Below are 16,463 nucleotides of genomic sequence, written 5' to 3' on the forward strand. Positions count from 1 at the left end.
TATGACGGCAGCACATTAATTCTTTGTGGCTGGGATGATACAGGTCGATTAGATTTACAGACCTTTACTGGAAAAAAAAAATCTAATTTCTACACAAATATCAACATGTTTATTAGGGAAAATGTTGATATTGGTAAATACTCATTAGTTAAATAGAGGAAGAGCTTTTGGTCTTTGTGGTAGTTGTAGCTGTGATAACTGATTTGAGTGTATTTTTCTGACAAAACATCCTAATTTATTGAGGTTAATGTTCAGTAAGATGAAGTACAGTTACTTGATGTCTGCCTCTAATTAATAAAATCATTAAAACGCCAGCTATTGCCCAGCACAAAGATGTTTAATCACCCAATTCTTGCCTCCTGTTCACTCTGCTGCATATTTGGGAGCTGGCCTCTTGCCCTTGGCTGTCTCCCCCATCCTTGTGGGCTTAGTCATCCCGTCTCCCTTCATTAAGCCATTGTTTGCCTCTTTTGTGCCCTTCTGCTGCACCCAGCCATAATGACCCATGTGATGGCCACTCCGGTTACACTAAGGACACACATCAAAAGGCCGACTACATAAATATCTGTTCAGTCTGTCAGTGGTCCTCTTTGTTTTCCTCTTCATCCCCCTTTAGTGCACAATAGTTCGAGGTGCACAATGAGGTAGGTTAAGCTCCACCAGTGAAAGGGTTCACTGTGGTATTGGAGATGTGAAAAAAAAAACCCCTAGAAGGGCTGGATTTATAAAGAGGTTATCAGAGGATGAAAGGTTTAGTTATGTTGTAGAGAAGTCAGATGTATTTATCTTAAAAATAACAAATGTAAAGTTGCAGGAAAAACACAGCACGATAATGTTAAAAATGTTTTATATCATAGAATACAATATTCAGAAAGAGAAAGAATTAATACTACTCATCTCGCTGCAAACCTAAAAAAGCTCTTAAAACAACATCTGGTCTGTGAAATAGCAGGAAGCCTACATGTCTTGCTTTCAGCAAATCTTTCCTTTCTTATTATTTTTGTAGTTTCTGTGTTTGCAATATGTACTTTATACTAAATCTGCACTTTGAAACATCATTATACTGTATCAATTATGACTTAACATGATCAATAATGACACACATTTGTCAGTTTTTAACCAGGAGATCTTAAACTTTCCAGTAATCTAATCATGATCATCACTCATGTTGAGTAACTTAAAAAAGTTGTCTAAGACCTAAGTTTGTCTTTTCTGTGGACCCTTAAATTAAAGGCATCACTTTAAAAGGCACATTCTTTGCTACAAATATGCTCCCATACAACTAAACTACAGTCTTAATTTTCAAATTCATATATACTCAATGGACATTTTATGGAAACTTATCCTACTGGAATCAGAAGATGAGTACACTGTGGTCATAAAGGGATTGACATGTTCAGCAACAATACTCAGGTAGGTTGTGCAGGGTGTTTAAAGGATGATATTTAAGGGACCATGAAAAACCTGAACTGTCGATAAAAGGCATGACAGATTCATACTTTTGTGTTTTTACAAGAAATTTTGACTTTACAATCCAAACATCACAGCAGAAATCACCCAGAGAAAAAGCCTTGAGAACTGCTGCTCACTGGACATTTTCAAACCATTCTCTGTAAACACTAAAGCATCTCTGAAACACTCAGACCATCTGGCACCAATGACGATGACACATTCAAAGTCACTTAGAGCAGCTTTCTTCCCCATTCTGATGCTCAGTTTAAGCTTCAGCAGGTCATCTTGACCTCGTCTATGCGTCTAAATGCATTGAGTTGGTGCCATATGATTTGCTGATTAAATATTGATTTTAAAAGACAACTGAACAAGTGTAACTAATGAAGTAGCCACTGACTGTATTAAGCTGGGACTCTGGTAACAGAAAATAGAGGGGAGCCTCAAGGTCATGAAGATTGCAAAGACTTAATGGGTTCCAATGTGATGAACACTCATCTATTTGTAGTGTGCTCATATCAAACTTGCCCTGATGATTAAAACAAAGTTTAGTTTGTGTGAGAACATCATTTTTTAAAAGACATTTTTTAAAAGGCCCTAGTCTTCAGCTTGTTTATTAAAAATACTTTCAATAAGCAAAATTACTAGAAAAAAGCAAAACAAAAAAACTTTATTGGACTTTATATATGTTTGACTTTTGGCAGAAAAATAATTCCATGCACGTGTTTCGTTTCTTCACACAGATGCTCGACTACTGTTGCCACCAACACACTTTGAAAATCATTTGAAGTTCTTTTGATTTTCCTCAGTCATCACAGTACTATCATGCCTTAAAACATGTGATAGCATGAGAGAGGAAAGGAAACTATTTAATTTAGCACGAGCCAACTTCACAGTATCAAAAGATAACTTTCTGTGAGCATCGCAGTGAAAAGAAAGCAACAGTACTGACAGATTGACAGTGTTGTGTGAGTATAAATAGTAAGAAGTTAACAAAAAGTAATGTTTAAATGTCAACTGCAGGTGAACAAGATGCAGATTTGTCCTTGCAAGAGGAACATGAGAGTAAAACACACAGAACAAAAAGAAGAGATGGTGACAGGAAGAAAAAGAAGAGGAGAAATGAGAGAAGAAAAGGAGGAACAAGGGCGGGAGAAGGGGAAGAGGATTTACAGGCTGTATCTGAGAAAAGAGAAAGAAGCAAGCGAAAAAGAGCTAAGAGTAAACAAGAAACAAGCAGAAGAGAGAACAACGAAGAGGAAGAAGCTCAACTGACAGGTGGCAAGGGAACAAAAGCAAGAAAGGATATCAGAAATGAAAAAACACGCAGAACGGAGAAGGAGGAAGTGCGAGAAGTTGATGAAAATGTTGATAAGGGAAAAAAGAAACAGGGAATTACCAAAAAGGGAGAGAAGAAAGAAGATGGAGGTAAACAGCTGGTAAAGGAAAAAGCCCGGGACATAAAAAAGAAAAAGCACAAGAAGGCTGAAACAAGGTAGTGTATCATCTTATAATTTCACCTTATCTATGGAAAACTCTGTCATTTAGACAAAAAAGGGCCCTAAAAGACATTAATGCTTCAGTTCAGAGCCAGAGACAAGCGAAGAGGACGATGATGAAGAAGAGGACAATGACAAGGATGTGGTGAGGCCGGAGTGTCTCTCTCCAGAGGAGCTGGAGAAGCTGAAGGAGGCAGTGGATGAGAGGAAGAAACTGATCCAAAGTCTAAGGGGAAAACCCTGGCCAATGAAAAAGAAACTTGTCACTTTAAGGTACTTCATATGGATAAATCATTCTGATTTGTTCTGCTGTAATTCAAAATACCAGAAGTATTTTGAACTCTAATATTTGCTTTTTTATTTCAGGGAGTCTCAGGAGTTTGTGGAAAAATATGAAGGCGCCTTGGGAAAGGGAAAAGGCAGGAAGCTCTATGCATACAAAGTCCTGATGACCAAGGTGAGGACTTACTTTTACTTCTTTATGTAATCATTAAATAACATAAACAAATACACGATTCATTAAAAAAAATTATTCATATCATTAGAAATGGATGAAATTCCAACGGGACTTTGAAAACTTCAAAACTGCATGCATCCCATGGGAGATGAAAATAAAGGAGATTGAAAGTAGGTGTGCTTTTATTTTTTAAATACAAAGGGCTGCTCAATAGTCGCATATATCATTTCTAATTTCCAAGGCCTTACCTTTGCTGTGAGAAGCAGGATAGCTTACATTGTGGTTTTATAGCAGATGCACATATTCATTTGTTCATATGTTATTTTGTACTCTGCTCTGCAGGTCATTTTGGCTCCTCAGTTGCCTCATACTTTATCTTTCTGAGGTGGATGTATGGCATCAATATGATCTTGTTTGGTCTGACCTTTGGCCTGGTTATGGTACCGGAGGTATGCTGTCTTTTTTTTCCATGCACCGCACCTGAATTATGTCTTTTGCATTTCCCCCCAAAAACGATGTAATCCTTCTCTGTGCATTTTGCTAACAGGCATTAATGGGGCGACCTTATGGGAGCATGCCAAGAAAGACTGTCCCCAGAGCTGAGGAGGCCAGTGCGATGGACTTTGCTGTTCTTTGGGACTTTGGGGTCAGTGGGTATTATTTTATTTGTCTTTGTTGGCAATTTCTCCTCTGATGTAGTAATAAATAGTCACCCCCAATTAAAGTATTGTATCCACAGGGTTACGCACAGTACTCAGTCCTCTTCTATGGCTACTACAACAATCAGCGTACGGTTGGCTGGCTCAAGTTTCGTATGCCTCTGTCTTACTTCCTGGTTGGTGTCGGTACAGTGGCCTATAGCTATATGGTGGTCATCAGAACGTATGTTTGCTATGTCTATATACAAAAGACAAATCTATTCTATCCACAGTGTTTTAGTGAATCATGTACTTACTTTTAAATTAAAGGATGGCACGTAATGCAAATGAATCAGGGGTCGGCGATGATAACAGCTTCAATTTCAGCTGGAAAATGTTCACCAGCTGGGACTACCTGATAGGAAATGCTGAAACAGCAGACAATAAGTTTGCTTCCATCACCACCAGCTTCAAGGTTAGTGCAGCTCACTGTCTGCTTTCCAGTATGCTGATTAATGCAAGCCAAGTATCATACAGTACATTACATTACACTCTACCACTTCTTCTACCACTGTAGGAGGCAATCTTAGAGGAGCAAGAGAGCCACAAGGATGACAACATCCATCTGACTCGATTCTTGCGTGTGCTGGCCAACTTCCTGGTCTTGTGCTGCTTAGCAGGAAGTGGATACCTCATCTACTTTGTAGTGCGCCGTTCTCAGAAATTTGCCTTAGATGGACTGGAGAATCACACGTGGTGGGAAAGGAATGAGGTAGACATGAGAGAAAGAGAGAGGGGGAATTAATGAGAAATAACATTTACAAAAGGAAGTTTATGAATAATTTTGGCAGCAAGCAAAACTTGCTGAGGTTTAATTAAATAATATTTAGAATTTGTCCTGCAGTTCTTGTCCAAGGCCAAAATAGTGACAATAAAAAGTGCAATCCAAACCCAAAGAAAGGAGTTTTATAGTTTAACATAGTCTCTAAGGAGCATTTTGGGAAAGTGATCAGGTCATTTGGAGAGGGGCATGGTGGGTGAGTCCAGATAAGATTCTTTACACAAGGTGAGAGCAGGTGAGAGTGCTGTGAGTATTTCTGGAGGAATGGACCAGTTTGACTGTGACAGGTAAGTAAATCTGAGAAGTGAACTGCTCTATGGGAACTGGGGGACACTGGAAAGCATCGAAATAAAGGCGTTAGACTTTAAAGTTTACAGGAGAGCATAAAGAAGCCTGCTTAGCAGTCAGGAGAAACGCGTAATCTGACTGGATGTTGGAGATGTTTCATAAATATTGGCTGATGATGAAGCAGATAAGTAACAAGTTCCATACCTGAGCAAACTCACCTAGACCCAGATCTAAATGTTGAAGTTCGTTAGCTGTAGCACATACCACGTGTTCTACATAAAGCTGTTTGAGGTGAGTTGTTAAAATATTCTCAGTTTGCTCTGTGAATTACACTGAGGAAGAAATTTTAAACTGACATTTTGAGTCATGTGAAAAATAAAGTTTTCACAAGACTTTATGTAGACCATGTTGAAGACAGCAACACAGTTTACGTTTGTAAATTTCACCTGAACAAACCACAAGACATCTGGACCAATGTCCTCTGAACTGACAAGACCAAAGTGGAGATGTTTGGCCATTAGCACCATGTTTGTGAAAAACACAGTAAAAACCAAACACAGAATATCAGCAAAACCGCCTCATACCAACTATTATGCATGGTAGTGGAGGGCTGATGATTTAGGGTTATTTCACAGCCACAGGAACTAGGACCTTGCAGATATTGAACTGAATAAATGCAAACTAAAGTATTCTAGAGTCAAATGTTCATCAAAGGACATCTGTCTGAAAATCTGTCTGAAAGCTAAAGACCTGCCTATAAGCTACAACTCTGCAATCATGGCATGTACTTAGTTTTCACAGGAGTGCACACCGTTCATGTCAATGGTAATATTCTGCCCAGATTTACAGCGATCACAGCCACCAGCTATTCAGTTGCATCAAATGTCATTTTTGTAAGGCGTTATACAAAGTTACACACTAAACAAAAACCCATGCACTCCCAAGTTGTCCTCAGAGTAATTACATTAGTTTTCTGATGTATTTCTCAGGTGAACATGGTCATGTCATTACTGGGGATGTTCTGTCCAATGCTGTTTGATGTAATCAGCACCCTGGAGAACTACCACCCGCGGGTTGCCCTGCAGTGGCAGCTCGGTCGCATCTTTGCCCTCTTCTTGGGAAATCTCTACACCTTCATTATTGCACTCATGGATGAGATCAACCTTAAAGTGAGAAGTCATTGTGTATCGATTTATGAGATTGTAATTTTATAGGATGATTAATCCGAAGTGTTTGTCTCAGAGGAAAGAGGAAAAGGTAGTGAAGTTTAATATAACCATGTGGGAGGCCAGTCTTTACAATGGCACCGTTTTAGAAAACAGTACTGCTCCACCCGTCACAATCCACCCTGCTGATGTGCCCAGAGGGCCTTGCTGGGAGACAATGGTAGGCCAGGTCAGTGTGCATGTGTGCGTCTGTACTATTATGTAACTAAGTGATGTAATTGTTGTTATGGCATTAGGCTGTGGATACCAATAAATAAGGAAATGATAAAATTAAAGACAATATGAAACAATCACATGAATATAGTGGGTAAAATAATTTAACTGCAATGAGGGGCCACTGGACGAGGCCATGAAGTATTTAGCCATGTTTTGTTTGGAGGTCAAATCATTATTTCACTCAATGACATGCAAATAAATTAATACTTCTGAGCTGAAATGAACTAACTTACAAATTCAAATAATTATTTCCCCCATTATTATAATGCTTTAGTTGAAAATCAAAGTGAACATTGTAGTTGCAGTTTGTACTTTAGTTAACTTTGTATTAATGGATTTCTGTTGGATTAACTAAGGAAACATACTCTGATCTTATTGTTAAAAGCGATAAACATTACAAATGTTCAGGGGGTTTTATGTTGAAATAAAACTGTTGTTTTCAGAGTGGGTGATGATGTTAATTTTGATGTTGACAAGAAATTAATGCTAAATGATTTCTTAATTTGTAGGAGTTTGTTCGCTTGATCATATCTGACACAATGACAACTTACATCACACTGCTGATTGGTGATTTCCTGAGAGCAGTTCTTGTTCGTTTTCTCAACTACTGCTGGTGTTGGGACCTAGAGGCTGGCTTTGTGAGTCATCTTTTCTATCACTTATTTGTTACTCGAATTTAAAAATGTCACTCCTTGGAGAAAAAGAAGCGTGGCAAAAGTAATAGTTGCCTTTAATTTCTCATTTGTAAAAGCCATCCTACTCTGAGTTTGACGTCAGTGGGAACGTTTTGGGCCTGATCTTCAATCAAGGAATGATATGGTAGGAAAGCAGCAATTGTTTCACTCAAAAGATTCTTATTTCTGGATGGTGTTTTACTTTCAGCTAGGTTCAACATGGTTTTCATATTGATAAAAGCCTCTTACTAGCTCAGCATCTGTCCTGCTTTTTCTAATCTTTGCTTTCAGGATGGGTTCCTTCTATGCGCCCTGTCTGCCTGCCTTAAACGTCATCCGGCTCCATGTCTCCATGTACCTGCAGTGCTGGGCTGTTATGTGCTGTAATGTGCCACAAGAAAGGGTCTTCAAAGCCTCTGGTTCCAACAACTTCTACATGGCCATGTTGCTGGTCATCCTCTTTCTGTCCACACTGCCTGCCATCTACACCATTGTCTCCATTCCCCCTTCATTTGACTGTGGACCTTTCAGGTAATGACACTAGTTCAGGGTATCTAGCTTTAAAATAAAAATGACTTGGGTTTTTATAACCACTACCATCTTTTTGACAGTGGTAAGAACCGCATGTTTGATGTGATCCACGAGACTCTGGAGTCTGACTTTCCTCCATGGTTTAGCAAAGTTTTCAGCTATGCCTCTAACCCTGGATTGGTGCTACCCTTCATACTTCTTATGGTGTGAGTTAACAGCAGACTATGTAAATCCATAAATAAGTATATTTCACAATGCTGTCATCATTTTCTTTCAGTGTTAAAGTGGTAAGAACTTTGGTGGTAATCACGTGTTATTTTATCTTTCAGACTGGCCATTTATTACTTGCAATCTACATCCAAAAGCTACAGAGAAGCAAATGTGGAGCTGAAGAAAAAGCTACAAATGGTAATTTCAGTTTTGCTTTTCCTCTAATGTAGCACGTACTGCTGTAGCTGTTTTGTGGTTTCTCTGACCAGAAATTGCACCTGAATAGCATTCAGAATCAAGTGACGAGTTTTGAGAGTAAAAAATATCCCAAGAAATTTCATGTATGTAAGTTGGATGTTCTCTAGGTTTGTTTTCATAGTTAATTTTAGCAGTTGGTATGCTTTCAAACAGCACTGAAGTTCACAAAGAGACCGCCCGAGGCCACTGTGATGCATGACTGCTGTCATGCAATTGTATTAGTGTTATCTCTCCAGCAGAGAGCAGCAAAGGCTGACAGTTCAGATCTATCCAAAAACCCACTACAGGTTCCACCAATAACAAATCTGCAGAAGAGATGCTGGGTAAATGTATGTGCTTGCTCTGAGTGATCTGAAAAATAACACGTGTGGGTATCTTTTGTTTTTGTTTTGTTTTTGTCTCTTGGTGATTTTTTTAAGCAAAATGAGGAGAACAAGAGGAAGAACAAACGAGCAGCACTGAAAGCTCAAATGGATTTGGAGGAGGCCAGAAAGACTGCACAAGAGCAACAAAGGAACAACAATGCTTCAGTACAGGATCAAGAAGGTGAGTCTTTTGAATTCAAATATTAATAAAGAAGGTAAACCTGAAGATTTAAGATGATTTAAGATAATTCACAACTTCAAGATTCGTCTTATTGTTTTAGGAAATTTGACTTTGTTCTGAAATTACCAAACGTAAAAGTAAAAGTTGGGATGCTGTAAAATGGACATTAAAAACAAATATTAATAGCACCATCAGTGCTATATTAATATCAAATACTGGATTTTTAAAAAAAAATTATTTATTTACTTTTTACCATTTGAGAAAAATATCAGCTTATTTTGAATTTGATGACAGCAACACATCTCAAAAACCTTGGGGCAGGGCCACGTCCCCTCTTCTTTTAACAACTGTCTGTTAATTTTGGAGAATTGATGAGAGCAGCTGCTGGGCTTTTGGCAGAGGAATGGATGCTAGCTGCTTAACAATCCTGGGTCTTGAAATGTCTTTAATGGGCAGAGGTCTGGACTGCAGGCAGAGCAGTTTAGCACCAGAATCTTCTACTATGAAACCATCCTCTCCTGATAGACTGTCATGCTGAAATATGCAAGGTTTTCCCTGTTGCTCTAAAACCTGTATGTACCTTTCAGGATTGATGGTGCCTTTCCTGAATATATAAGTTGCCATTTCCATAGGCAGCGATGCATCCTCATACCACCAGAGATGCAGGCTTTTGAACTCTTTAATGATTAGGGTCAGGGGCGATGGTTCTAGGTTCAAACTTTGAGGGGGGCTCAGTTCCCAGTCATAATGTCCTGCATAGAGTGCCTTGTATTTAACATTAATGTAATATGCTGTTTACAACCCTTTTCACCTTTTCAACCCCAAGTTACCCAATTAGTTGGATGATCTATTGTAGTGTTTCAGAATAATTCAGAGTGAATAATCAGAGATTTCAGTCTAATCCACCCATTTTAAAATGGAGCCTTAAAGTGATCAAACCTGTGGCAAAGGCTCAGTTATTAAAGGAGTTTAAGAAGTAAGATGAAAAACATGCACAACATTATGTCAGTCTCTAATTACATAGAGGCAGTCCACCAAATCATCAAGCACTTAAAGTAGCATTATTCAGTATAGACACTGGAAAATCACCCTGCCACACATAGACTTGTACATGAAGCAAACTGTAATAGTTGTTTTATATTAAAGTTTTTGAATTCATATAAATACTCCCTTTGTTATGCAATCTCAGCACAGAGCAACATGTACCCCAATTTCACGAGTGGATAACATATTTGTATTCCATCACATCAATGTAGTGGGAGTGGAGTTAATCCTGTAAAATGCTGCCATTCATACCAATATACTCTCTTTAGAATCTCTGTCTTGTCTCTCGCTCTTTCCACCCTCTACACTTAACTAGAAAATAACAAAAATATAATCTCATAATAATTATTATAGGAGCAAGTAAGGGATCCACAATGGACAACAGTACAACACACAGCTGTGAAATTATCATTATTGACTATGGGTAAAACAGAAGTTGCGGCTTTATCATTTTTGATAAATTTGACCACATGTTCACTTTGACCTGCCTCTTTTTGCTCTCTCTCTCTCTCTTTGCTGTCATCAGCCCTCTCTATCCTCTACTCTCAGTCTTTGTGCCATCACCGAAAAGTTAAATGTGAATGAAAGACATAAACTGATCCACATCAGTTTATACCAATATTAAGACTTATTTAGTGTATTGATGACAAGCCACACTGCTGAAGCATCAACACCTCTGTAGGAGCGCGCTGTAACATCATGACATCAACAACACTGGATATTAAACCTGTTTTCATTCTATCCTGTACTTCTGTCAATAGAAAACTTAGGAAAATATAACATCTGAAGATAATGAGGATGAATGAAGAGTACTAAGATATGCTGTCATCACAATTATTATTTTAGTTACTTTTAGGGGTGCTTTGAATTTCCAGTGCTCTAAATTTGGGGGTGCTGGAGAACCCTCAAAGGTCTAAACTTGCCTTTGCAGAGGCTATAGCATCCATGTTTTCCAAAAAGAGTTTGAAATTTCAATTCATCTAAGCATAATGCTGTTGTCCACTTTGGCTCAGTTGGTTTTGAATGAGTTTTGACCCAGAGAAGACAGCATGTCTTCTTTGCATGTGCTTTAATGTCCATTTGTAGGTGCTCAGGAGAGTTGGCAAAAGTACAGACATTCTGTGCTTAAGTAGAAGTACAAATACTACTGTTAAAAATACTCCAGAAAAACTGAAGTACTAATTCAACTAATTTACTCAAGTAAAAGTAAAAAAGTACTGGCTCTGAAATGTAGTCAAACCAAGAAAGTGAAAAGCAGCTCTTTGGAGGAGGTTTCTATTTTTTTGTGCAAAGCTAACTGAACCTTGTGCTATATTAAAATAATGATAAAATAATGTCAGTAGATGTGAATACAAACTATAACTCTATTTATATAGTATATATAACATATAGATATATCTACATTTATCCTATTTTCTGTTGCATACATAATAGAGGTTGACGTTGCTTCTAAACAGTAAAATATACACATGAAAAGTGCTTGCAGTTTCATGCGATAAATTTGGAAACACAAGTTTTTTGCAGATGGATGAGCCTCTGCTTATCTTTGCTTTTGAGAAACTCTACCTCTCCAAGACACTCTTAGAAAGAACCCAATCAATGTTACTGACCTATTGCATGTTAACCTTCTGAGATATTTTCCTATCATAAATTCAAAATAAGTCAGTATTTTTCTTAAAATTGTACATCTTCTCAGTTTAAACATATGATATATTTTCTTTCTTCTATTGTGAATAAAATATGATTTGTAAAGTTGAGTGAACTTGCAAATCATTGCATTCTGTTTTTATTTAGATTTTACATAGCATGACAACTTTTGCTGAATTAGCTAATGAGATTTTTTTTTTCAAGAATAGAGATTAATCTGGAACACAGAAGCAGTACTAGTCTTCGTAATATTAGCAGTAAAGGTTTACAGTGTGAACTGTCAAATGTTATTTTCCCCACTGGATTACACTTTGTGTTGATGGCGGTTAGCAGTGTCATTGTTTTATCCCCACACCTGAAATCATAGATTCCTCTTATTTTGATTGCAGATGATACAGATATCCACGTCAGCGGTCAGAACCCTCCTCCTGTTGGCGACAGAGGACGCCAGATGCCGTCCAGCAGAGACCCTGGCTCAAGGACCCACGACCGTGGCAACCACGGGCCTTCTGGATACCTGCCTGGTTTTGCTCGGCAAACTGAGCCCAGGATGTACAGGGTGCCGAGCCTGCAGAGACACTGACACAACAACACAAAACAAATATGGGAAAATAAAGCACTTTACTGAGAAATTCATGCTGGACTGATAGTAGTTAGTGCACATTAATCGCTTCTTATGAATACGTTTTTTTTTCCTTTACAGTCTGTGTATATGATGAAAAGATAGATGAACTGTACTGTCACTCCTTTGTTTACTAAATATATGTTAACAAAAGCAGTGCTTTGTTTTCTTTTTAATTTTACATTACAGTTCTCATGTAGTCCTTGTCTTAAAGCTATTAACCAACTAAAAGCACCCTCTGGATCTGCAGACTTCCAACAAGGTTAACAGTCCACTTCTCTATGATGTGTAGAACCATGTTTTTAGCCTGGAAATTTCAAATACCGCAAATATCTGTATTTCATCTGTATTTCTAAGAATATAAACATCTGTATTTCCTAAGAATGGCTCCAGAGTCCAGTAACCTAGCTTTTTTTTTTTTTGATCGATCAAGATAAAACCGTACTTTCTGTGTTGCAGATTAAGCCAAATTTGACTGTATTCCTCTGGACTGATTATATTGAATGTGGGGAAAAACTAGATTGTGAAAAAAACCCTCTTAAGCCTTTTTTTAAAAATACAATTTCAGATGTCTTGCTTTGAAATGATCTTGAACTGTAGAATCCAGCAATGCCTCATTTGGACATATATGAATAAAACTCAACCCTTTACTGGTGCTGTGACACCAAAATATAATGGGGTCTTCCTTCACTTCTTCAGCCTTCAAAGTAACCAGCCTGGTAGTTTCTTAGAACTGTGACCGGGCCAAAGTATTAAACAATTCATTAGACACGGAGGCCATTTAACCTAACTACCAAGGTTTAAATGAATCATTCACCTCTTGCTGGACTAGATGCTCAGCTTGACTCTAATTTTTTATCTACATGTGGTAAATATGATACAATCCATGAGTTTTAATTGCCACATCAGAAGCCAGGTTATTAATTTTTGCCAAAGCAAAATGAACAAAACTGTGCCAAAAATTCAGATTTGACCCTCATCATGTAGCAAAGATATCTGACTCGTATCATCTGATAAATGAGCGGCCTTATCAAGTGTCCCTACAGCTAATTGCACTCTGCACTTGCTGGACACTGAACAGTCCTGTCAGTCAACCTGACATTTAAATCAATGATGTAACACCGTTAGCCAAAACTAACATTAATTGAACTTTAGTAACATGACAGTCTATATTTACACTGATTCATCTCAGTTTTGTGCAGATTTGATTTGATGAAGTTTTAGATCTGTACAATTTCCAGGTGGCTGCTGAGGAATAACTGTTGTTTCTACATTATTTATGACAACAGGCTAGCAAGCTCATAATGCAACAGACCTTCAGTGTCAGTCAAATCCACTTCTACTGATGCTCATGATCAATTCATGGCGAGTAAGCATTAAGTATTAATTCTGCAGTTATTTGAGATCCTGAGAATTGAGTAAGTCTCTATGCTTTGTTCTTTCACCGGCAGCCAAGGGGCTGTCAATCACAATATTTAGTGAAAGCTGACGCAACTTTGATAAGCAATAAAGAATCTGCATCCTCTCTGTACACCAAGACTCAGTCATAATCTGCCCCACACTCTATTTGTCCAGGTAATTCCAGTCCTCTGATAACCCCTGTTTCACCCTCCTTCTGGAGTTGTGTTTTGGCTCTCTCCCAGTGTCCCTCTCTTCTGGTGTCCCTCTCTTCAATGTGGCAGAAAACTGAGCCATGACAGGTTGCACATTACCGGATATCTCAACGTCAGGTGATTGCAATGGGCATCTTTTATTCACTAATAACAGAGAAGGAAGAAGTGAGGCATTGTGGTAGTATAAGCACTGATTTGATTCCTTGGAGGGTGTCCAGTTTTGGGTTTGAGAGCAAAGGTCAGTACGGTTGTCTCTCTAGCCCTGCCTGAGTTTTCACAGAAGACTCAACATGCTTCACAGAAACATGTGTACATCGTTGAGACCAAGCACAGGCAATGCTCAAGTGCCAAAAACTGCACTTCTTAAAGGAGCTACTTGAGACCAGCCCTTTAAACAAAGTCGGGCCCTGATAATGAGCAGCGTTTCACTAGAAATAAGCATGTGTACAGAAATGTTTACACAGGAAGTGGAAGCTCACTTCAGCTTCACTAAATGGACCCGCTGACTGTGTTTTTGGTATCAGTGCCTTTTGGAGCATTTAATTAAATGATCAATTCTATGATTGCTTTGGGTGATAGCCTGGACTTTGAGCTTGGGCAGTTCTTTACTTGTAGATGCTGCCGCAGAACCTGAACCCGGTTACATATACCTGTAATTGTGGAGAATTACCCGCTTGTGCTTTGCAGAGACCTTTACAAAATGGTGAAACATTTCTTGATTTAAGTTTTATCCATATGTATCAAATCTAGGCTATTTATCTCTATCTGTCTGTCCGTCCAGTGGACAACCTCATGTTTAGCAACATTCAGCTGTGTTAGTTTAAGGAATTCTTCCAGGCAGTTTTATCACAAACAACTTGTCAAAACACTGAATGAATTTGACCAATCAAAAATTGCTGCTTCCTGTTAATTTAAACTGAATTTATTTGCAGTTTTGTTTCACTTTAACAGAAGAAATGACAGCAGCTATCACCTTCTCTTATTATTCTACAGGGTGGGCCATTTATATGGATACACCGTAATAAAATGTGAATGGTTGGTGATATTAAAGTCCTGTTTGTGGCACATTAGTATATGTGAGGGGGCAAACTCCTCACGATGGGTGGTGACCATGGTGGCCATTTAGAAGTTGGCCATCTTGGATGCAACTTTTGTTTTTTCAATAGGAAGAGGGCCACGTGACACATCAAACTTATTGGTAATATCACAAGAAAAACAATGGTGTGCTTGGTTTCAATGTAACTTTATTCTTTCATGAGTTATTTACAAGTTTCTCTTTGTTCACAGCCATTGACATGTCGAAGAGGTTAACACGTGAGGAGCGAATCGAAATCGTGTTGATATCTGGTGAACGCAGTAACCGGGTCATTGCAGCAGATTTCAATGCAAGACACCCAACGAGACCACCCATCTCCCATGCTACAGTTAGCCAACTTCTTGCTAAGTTTCGTGAAACTGGTTTAGTGTTGGATTTGCCAAAATGTGGATGCAAGAAAACTGTCACTAATGAAGAAACATCAGTGGCTGTCCTAGCTTCATTCAGCAAGAGCCCACAGCATAGCACTCGCTAACCCACATTGGATCGATCCCTCCAAGACTGTTGGAACAACAAAAGTGATGGTGTGGTGTGGTATATGGGGTACAACGATAGTGGGTCCATTCTTCATCAATGGAAACCTCAAGGCCACTGGATATTTGAAATTGCTACATGATGATGTGTTTCCCTCTTTATGCACTGAAGCTGGCACGTTCCCTGAGTTTTTCCAGCAAGATGGTTCACCACCACATTATGGGTGCCAGGTCCGAGCATTCCTAGATGAACAATTTCCTGGAAAGTGGATTGGTCATCGTGGGCCAGTTGAATGGCCCCCAAGGTCTCCCGATCTGACCCCCTTAGACTTTTATCTTTGGGGTCATCTGATGGCAATTGTCTATGGTGTGAAGATATGAGATGTGCAGCACCTGAAACTACGGATACTGGATGCCTGTGCTGGCATTTCTCCTGCGGTGTTGCTATCAGTGTGTGAAGAGTGGGAGAAGAGGGTTGCATTGAAAATCCAACACAATGGGCAGCACATTGAACACATTTTATAAGTGGTCAGAAACTTGTAAATAACCCATGAAAGAATAAAGTTACATTGAAACCAAGCACACCATTGTTTTTCTTGTGACATTACCAATAAGTTTGATGTGTCACATGGCCCTCTTCCTATTGAAAAAACAAAAGTTGTATCCAAGATGGCCGACTTCTAAATGGCCACCATGGTCACCACCCATCGTGAGGAGTTTGTCCCCTCACATATACTAATGTGCCACAAACAGGACTTTAATATCACCAACCATTCTCATTTTATTACGGTCTATGCATATAAATGGTCCACCCTGTACTTTAACCTAAAAATCAGGACCCATTATTGAATCAATAGCTTGTGAAATTAATTGTCTTGCCTTTAAAGTAACATAACTGATTTTTACTCCACTAGTTTGCTCGTTCTACACCCTAGAAGACGTTGTGTATAGTATTTAAATACAGCGACTTGTTTCACTCAGGATTACTTAAGCTTTCATCCAACTTTAATGTGGCCCAACCTTTATTTCTGCATTTGCTTGGGTGTCTCCTAACGGGGTGGCAAGTAAGTGAAGGCGACCATCAGTTTTCCTTTTCAAAACGGTTTTGTTGCATTGCTAGATGTTGTATATGACA

General features: G+C 38.7%; 1 protein-coding gene across 1 annotated transcript; it reads left to right on the forward strand.

Annotated features, from left to right (window-relative positions):
• Positions 1–2,449: 2,449 nt before the first annotated feature.
• tmc1 (transmembrane channel-like 1) lies at positions 2,450–12,797 on the forward strand. The gene is made up of 18 exons (XM_040019043.1): positions 2,450–2,944; positions 3,033–3,221; positions 3,315–3,405; positions 3,494–3,575; positions 3,748–3,854; positions 3,953–4,051; positions 4,145–4,287; positions 4,374–4,518; positions 4,621–4,815; positions 6,162–6,341; positions 6,415–6,567; positions 7,124–7,252; positions 7,366–7,433; positions 7,580–7,819; positions 7,900–8,025; positions 8,149–8,227; positions 8,707–8,833; positions 11,914–12,797. The coding sequence occupies exons 1-18, from the start codon at positions 2,460–2,462 to the stop codon at positions 12,105–12,107; spliced, it is 2,832 nt and encodes a 943-aa protein (XP_039874977.1). The 5' UTR covers positions 2,450–2,459; the 3' UTR covers positions 12,108–12,797.
• Positions 12,798–16,463: the final 3,666 nt, after the last annotated feature.

The sequence above is a fragment of the Simochromis diagramma genome, unplaced genomic scaffold, assembly GCF_900408965.1.
Source record: "Simochromis diagramma unplaced genomic scaffold, fSimDia1.1 OVJJ01000822.1, whole genome shotgun sequence".
Taxonomy (NCBI): domain Eukaryota; kingdom Metazoa; phylum Chordata; class Actinopteri; order Cichliformes; family Cichlidae; genus Simochromis; species Simochromis diagramma.